We start from the raw sequence: 7,832 nt of genomic DNA on the forward strand, positions 1-7,832 counted from the left end.
ACTAGTTACCTGATTGCATTTGACCTCACAGTTCTATATTGAAATCTATTTTCAATTGCATAATTTTGCATCACAGATTTCAAAGTGGCTTTGTTCTTATACACTTGGTCAATCTCCACGTACTTATTACAAGGATCTGAAATGACTCCATCGCAGCTCCCTGACCCCAAGACACAAAGCGGCTCTACCAATTCACCAATTGACATATGCATAGTCTCAAAATCAGCAATACCATCATTACAAATTGATGTAACCATATCATTCTCTTGATTTGAACTTTCACACAGTTCAGTGATATTGCTACTATTATCCATTTTGCTTATACAAATTGGATACTTGTTGAAGTCATCTGCAGACTTTTTAAGCATGATATACACTCTAACACCCATGTCATTGTGAATCAACATTGGCGTTTTGCTTTCTTTAACCCTATACTAAAGTTTCAGCTTAATCAAATTTGTATCAACACCGAGTTGCATTGCAATAACATTATACAACTCCCTATACGATGAACTTTCTTTAAAAATCACCCCCTCAATTGTATAGTCAACGTAACAATTGTCATTGTCCCATCTACCGGAATGCATAACCAAAATAGCTAATGAAGCCATTTTTCAAAATTTCTGTATAAAAAAAAAGTTATATATACATATACATTTATACTATTAAGAATTTCAACAACAAACATAATGTATATTTATACAAATTCTAGCAACTTCAGTTATTCACATATATACATATTCCAATTACATACTCATATAAACGTTTATATACACATTCAGCATATACATTTATATATAAACAATTATATACACAAATTATAACTTTATACACAATTATATAATTTCATACAAGTGCAGTGTTATGATGAAGATAACTGTATAAAACATACATATAATAGTTTCATATATGTATTATACATATCTTACTGAATCATATCTGAAAACCTATACGTATAAACTCTAAGCAAATATACAAATTCGAACACAAATATTACTGTGAAATGAGCGAATCTCCGATCACAAATTCAAAATAATCAACAAGTTCATCCAGAAAATTTCCAGATCACAAATTTCCAGATCACAAATTATTGTAGATTGTTAAACTCTATTTCGAACAAAATATACACCTCTCAATATACATTCAACTTAAATTGATGATAGTTAAAAAGGAAATCTGATTTTGAATACATGTTGAACACCATCTTCGACCTAAAAAAGCAAAATCAGAGTATGTTTTCGTCATGAAATTACCTCCTATTGCTATCTCTACAGTCCAATGATCTCGATTTTTTGTGTAGTACCGTCAATTGCTTGATCAATTTTCTGAATTGAGTTACAGTGGAGTTCTTACTGTTGAAGACGACGAAGAAGGAAGGGAATTCGAATGGAACAGAACGTGCGTGACTTCAGTGATTTTTTTCCTTTTTTTTCTAACCGAAATTAACGCCCTTTTCTTTTTAAAACTATCAAAATGTATAAAAAAAATAAAAATTGACAAGCGAATATACAGAAAGAAAAGTCTATAGCAAACTATAATTTTGCTACGGACTGCAATTTTACCAAGTTTGCTATAGCATACAATTAGCAATTTTTTATTTGCTATATGTAAAATTTTCTCTAAATAATATGCCTATAAAAAAAGATAAAAGTTAACCATTTGAGAGTCTTATTAAATTATTCACAAGTCTTATCGGATTGACTAACCTTATTTTGTTCATAAGTTATAACAAGTAGGCCATATATTTAACAATGAAATGGAGGAAATACAAAAAGTTATAATCATTCTATACAAAGAAATTCAAGTACTATTGTCAACAATGTCACGATAATATCAACAAAATGTCCAATTTAATCACAAATTTTTCATTGATCAATCAACCACAACTAGCTTTTGATATTCTTCACCAGAAATTGTTGCTTCCATTATATCTTCAGGATTAAAATCCCTTTCTTCCATAAACAACGTAAGCAAATTCTTCGAAAAACCACTCACAAGTGCAACTCCTTTCTGGTTTGCTTTCACTGGTAGCTCTCGAATTTCTAAAATTCCAAAACACAATCTCAGGTACACGATTTTCGTAACCATTCATCTTAAATTTCCTAACAATCGTCTCATAATCCGTTTCCCATGGATTCGTCGAGGCTTGATCAAATTCCATGTCACTGAATACAAACACTTTTTTGATCATTTCATCCTCTTTTAAACTCCCTTCAACAACCACTTTTAGTATTAGATCAAACACCTTTTGAAAATCAGTATTCATTCCCCATTCCATTTTTCTCACAAACTCGACTTTAGAAATCAAACTCTCCCCTTCGACTATTTGAAGGGTCGGGTTGTTACTGAACGTTATAAGCTTTCCTTTCCATGGCTCTACACTCAACTCCGAAACGAGGACTCCTAATGCCACGGACACCTCCATTGGAGTACCTGTCATACGGTACATCACAAATAGCAAGACAATTTTTCAACTTCCCCTTTTTCGACAAGTCATCAACTATTCTCTTCCATTATAATTCAGCAACTTGACCTCCATCATCTGTGTCGTTTAGTGCTCCGATTATCTGATGAGGCAGCAATGCACCAGTAGCAATCTTAGCCTTCCCCTGTTTCACTTTCTCAAGATACTCTGTAAATCTGTCCTCATCATATTTCATGAATTTTTCTTTGTATGTCTTCATAGCAACTGATGCTACTCTATTGTAAGGTATCGAACCATAATCTTTTCTCTCTGTATAAACCTTTGGCAACTCTAATGCAGCACGTAAAGGAACGAGAACTTGCTTTCTCAATCGATCCCTCACTCTATACGCGTAATGTGCATCTTCAATCCCTTCGTATTCAGGACACAATTCTCTTGGAAACTGAAACATCTTGCAACTAGAAAGAACTAGAAAGAAATTTAAAATCTGGAAATAGTAATTTTTGGAAAGTACAAGGAAATCTGAAAATTTTAAGTTAAAAGTGAGTTTTTAGTCAACTTCAAACGACCATAACTCAGCTCAGGATGAGTCAGGTATAGTTCCAGATATGGTTGGAAATCTCTTAGAATGGCTTGGGGAGTGCTCTCTCTCTTCTGTGTCAGCGAAGGAAGGATAAGAGCAATCGGCCGAATGATTGTTATTCCACTTACGGTTACAGTGCCTCTATCGAAGCAGAACAAGTCTAATACTCCAGCCTCGGTTTTTGGGGATTCCATTTCGATCTAAGCCCGGAAACCCATATCTTTATATACGAAATTACTTATTTTTTTTTTTCCAAATTCCTTTCCTTACAGTCAAGTGGCAGAACGCCCCTTTCTTTCTACTAGTTCTTACATAAGCAATTTGCAGGAAGTAAATGAAGTCTTTCCTTCCGAAATCCACTCCTGAAGTCACGTCTTTCAGTACTGGGACTGGGGTCTTTCCAATACCGCCAAGTTTGCGCGATTCCGAGTTTGTATGAGTAAGTTATTCCCTTTGGAAGTTGGTATGTTGGATTAAGGAACTAATACGGGTTTTGGAAGGGTAAATTAGTCTTTTCCTTACCTAATTATTCTAATTCGTTTTTAGGAGTTAATTGGGGTAAAACAAGATTTTTGGTCAGTCTACAAAAGTTAGAGTTCAAGCTAGGGCATGGAGAAAAGAGAAAGGAGGAGAAAAGAGAAGAGAAATCAAGAATCGCCAAGAAACGTTCGAGCTTTGCATGTGGATTTCGTCGAGGGTGATCCCTACACGTTATGTGAGACTACATAGTGTTGGTTTAGTTCACCCACGCATCAAACATGATTTAATTCAGCGAATTTAAGTCTTTGAAAGTTTAGAAATTGAGTTATTGATGAACATTGTTGAAAGTTTCGTTGAATTCTTGTGGGTTGTGTTGTTGAAGTTTCTTGATGATTCGATTCATGTTTCCGAGTGTAATTTCGAGTTGAATCTATTGTATATTGAGGGTATTAATGATTCTAAGTGTTTGGGGAAAGAACCATTGAAGTTTAGAGGTGAAAAACGAGCAAGAAAAGTCGTCAAACACCTGGGGAAAGGGGTGGGGCGTCGCGCCAACCAACGCGTCCCAAAAGGGTCTCTGACATTTACCCCTTGGGGCGATGCGCCAGCCAGAGTGCCCCAACATGTTCTCTGAAGTTTGAGGGTTGGCGCCCCACGCCTCTCAGAGCGCCAAGGACGCCAGTTCTCCCCATTCGTTCCCCACCTTTTAGTACTTGTTCCCTAGCAATGTACCTATGATTCTAAGTTGATTCCAACACTCTAAACATCATGACATCATTCATAAACATGAGATCATGAACCTTGAATCCATAATCCAATTCAAGGAAAGTTAGGATCAAAGTCAAGAAGTTAAGAGTCAAGTCTAGAAGTTAAGAAGCAAGTCAAGCAAAGTTTTTAAAGTTTTCAAAAGTCTTTAACAAACGTTTTAACTTTGTTTTAAGACTTAAGTTTCAAGTTAAGCAAAGAGTAAAGAGTTGAGTTCACTTCTCAAAAAGTTATAAGGGAACTAAGTATTCCCCAAAGAGTTTATAAATGTTTTCACATTTGAGCAAGAAAAGGGAACATCGATTCCAAGTGAGCTTTTAAGCTAAGTTTTGAGTAATTATCTCAAACCAAAGAAAGAAGTTGTTTTAAAAACATATGAGCTAAATATATTTTTGGGAGTAGTATTGAGCACTGATACGGGGATGCGAGTTTATATTAACTCAAGTCTCCATAAACCATGTAGCCATCATGAGTATTAATGGGTCATACTTTTTAGATGATCACATAAATTAAGCTAGTGGATCCACTAAGTTAAGTGTTCTATATGACGGCACAGTATAGGACAGTTCTGGCAGCGTGGGCAAGACGATGTATCACCACTTAGGCTCATAGTGGTGGTTGTCGGTTAGAGAATCTCCCACAGAAACTATATTACTTTATTATATGAGTAAAGTTGGGTTTGTTATTGCATTTCTTTAACGAACTAAGTTGCTTTTACTGTTTTACAAAGCTTTTCATATATTGCATGTATTTCATTGCTTTATTTTGAGTTAAGTATTCATGAGTTGAGAAAAGTCAAGGTAAGTATTTCTTTCAGATTCCTTTCAAGCCTAAGTTGTGTTTAGCATTCCAACTCGCATACTCGTACATTCAATGTACTGATGTCAGTTGGCCTGCATCGTCTTATGATGTAGACGCAGGTAACCAGGATCAGCATCCAGCACCTCGTTGATCTAGCTTGAGCACTCGGAGTTTGTGGTGAGCCTTCTTGCATTCGAAGGACTCCTTTATTTGTTTTCTAGTATAGTTAATTAGGATGTTGTGGGGTTTGTCCCAACATCCATCTCAGTTGGTTTAGAGGCTTCATAGACAGTCAGTTATTAGTTCTTTAGTCTTCTTATTTTATCTTATGTTAAGACTTGGGTTGCCATTTTGGCCAAGTTGAATGTTTAATTCTTTTAACATTCTAAGTTATATTATGAAGCTATTTGAGAAAGTTCATTTGATCATTGTAATCATGTTTAGAGTCTTCCGCTGAGTTAAGTAACCCAGGCCAAGGGTTCGCTTGGGGCCAGCAATGGTTTTTGAGTGTCAGTCCCACCTAGGGTATAGACTCGAGGCGTGACAGAAACACCTTCTTAGCTATTGTTTCACATAAAAGTGTCCTCTTATCGAAAGAGGAATCTAAAAATGGACACCATTTAGCAGTGGATCTTTCACTGTCAAATATTTAGCCTTTAATCCTTCATCCAAATGATGACGAAAAAAAATCATAGCCTTCGCTTTGTCCTGACGAGATGCTGCATTACCTTCAGTAATGGTGGTACCAAGACCTTTAGCGTCTAGGTGAATTTCAGCATCGAGTACCCATGATAAATAATTTTTGCCAGAAATATCAAGTGCCACGAACTCCAATTTCGACAATTTGACATGATGAAAAACTATCATAAAAATAATCAAATTAGATTAAAATACTAAACTTTTAACCATTGAAAGTTAAGAATATCATACATAGTATTCTTTAATAAGAAGTTTTATTTTTATTAATTAATAAAATTTACTACCATCTTATATTATTTATAGAACATATAAACTGAAAATATTCTAATGTATACTTGTGCTTAGAATATGAAAATAAAAATAGTTATATCACCGAAACATACCTTATAAGAGACTTTGTGCTGATAACGTGTTATAAAATATTTGACTTAACAAAACTAAAGAAAAAAGGAAGAACAATAGAGAGAGTATTTGAACATAAACAAAGAGACAGTGAAATTGCTGTGTATTTTGTTATATAAATTTGATACCTATTTATAGGCCAAGGGCATGTGGCAAAGTGTGGCTTGCCAAGTTAACCACACTTTGGCATGAGTGAAACATTTCTACCATGCTAACTCCACATGGCATCCACAATTTTACAACAATACCCCATTAATGGGCCAAGAATTTGCATAAAAATTGTACTTTTGCCTCCATGATAAGATTAATTTTCCATTTCTCATTTCTACACAACACAAGAACCTCAAAACTCAAAAGTTGAGTTCCCTTTTGTCTAAAATATTGTTTTCAAATTCAAAAAGTAGTATTCCTCATTCTAATAAGCCAATGGACTATAGGAATTGTGGGTGTTGTTCAGCCCCTGACCCACCCAAGAGTCGTTAAACTGTGTTTTTAAAAATGGACTAAAGGAATAAGAAGTTGTATGATGGCATTAAGGTCATAACTCATAAATAATACTCTATATGTTTTAATTCATGTGACATTATTTGACTTCACAGGATGTTTAAGACAAAGGGAAGACTTTTGAAATTTATGGTCTAAAACTAACCTTAAATATTTGTGTGACTATAAATCATTTTATTAAGTATAGAAGAAAACTTTAAAGTTGAATTGTTTCTAATTATAGAAAGATGTTATTCTTCTTAGGAAAGACTAAAAAATAGTGTCACTTAAGTTGAACAGAAAAGTATAAGAGTATAACACATGTATGTTAAATTACTGAATTTCATACAAACATTTTTAAAAAATCCCAATCCCTAAAACTTCTCACCTTGAGACTTTTAGGGACTTCAAGCCAATATTTTTTTGCTACTTATGGAATATATGAATAGATGTTTAGACACATTGAAGAAGAAGCTAAAATTCAATTACCACCCAGATGATAGAAACTAGGAAACACATATTCACTAGAGGTATTATGGTTCTCTAAGTAGCTATTCAACTACTTAGGGACAAGTTTTACCTTTTTCTCTAATGCTTCTGGCCTTAAAGCTAATTTGTTGAAAACTTAAGTCTACAAGTTGTTATAAGCTTTGAACCAACAAAAGGAGAAACTATGGTTCACTTGGGTTCACACATACTACATCAAGGATAAACTACTTTATTAGACATACATCACTATCATATATACTAACCTTATCTTTATTTTTAAATAATTTCATACATTACCATTTTTAATATTTTATACCGTGTATTATTGAAGATATCATCAGATATGCATATTTTTTAAAATTATTATCTGCATAATTAAATCATCCTCAATTCATGCTTTCGTGTTAATCGATTCTTTCTCTCTCTCAATAGTTAGATACTTATCAACTTTAAGGGTGTTATCAATACTTTCGCCAGTTATCAAACCAATAGAAAAAAAATAAAGTTGTCCCCACTCTCTACCGTCTCTAGTGGTTTCTCTTTCCGCCAATTTGCCAATATTGGAAATTTATTTGTTATTAGAGAACATTCGAATTTTTCCACATGTAAACAACCTTTCGATTTGTGACACTTTTAATTGTCCCCCCCACCAATCTTTAAACGCGTGTATATATATATATATATATATATATATATATATATATA

The 7,832-nt window shown here is 34.0% G+C and overlaps 2 protein-coding genes across 3 annotated transcripts in view; one reads left to right on the top strand and one right to left on the bottom strand.

Annotated features, from left to right (window-relative positions):
• LOC125871115 (uncharacterized) overlaps nucleotides 1-7,832 on the top strand; it is a 367,917-nt gene that overhangs the window by 258,908 nt on the left and 101,177 nt on the right. The window lies entirely within an intron of this gene.
• Nucleotides 1,873-3,202, bottom strand: LOC125859257 (uncharacterized). The gene is made up of 4 exons (XM_049538955.1): nucleotides 2,985-3,202; nucleotides 2,534-2,883; nucleotides 2,086-2,433; nucleotides 1,873-2,042 (listed from the first exon to the last, which is right to left on the bottom strand). The coding sequence occupies exons 1-4, from the start codon at nucleotides 3,200-3,202 to the stop codon at nucleotides 1,873-1,875; spliced, it is 1,086 nt and encodes a 361-aa protein (XP_049394912.1).

This window comes from Solanum stenotomum, chromosome 1 (assembly GCF_019186545.1).
Source record: "Solanum stenotomum isolate F172 chromosome 1, ASM1918654v1, whole genome shotgun sequence".
In the NCBI taxonomy this organism is placed as follows: domain Eukaryota; kingdom Viridiplantae; phylum Streptophyta; class Magnoliopsida; order Solanales; family Solanaceae; genus Solanum; species Solanum stenotomum.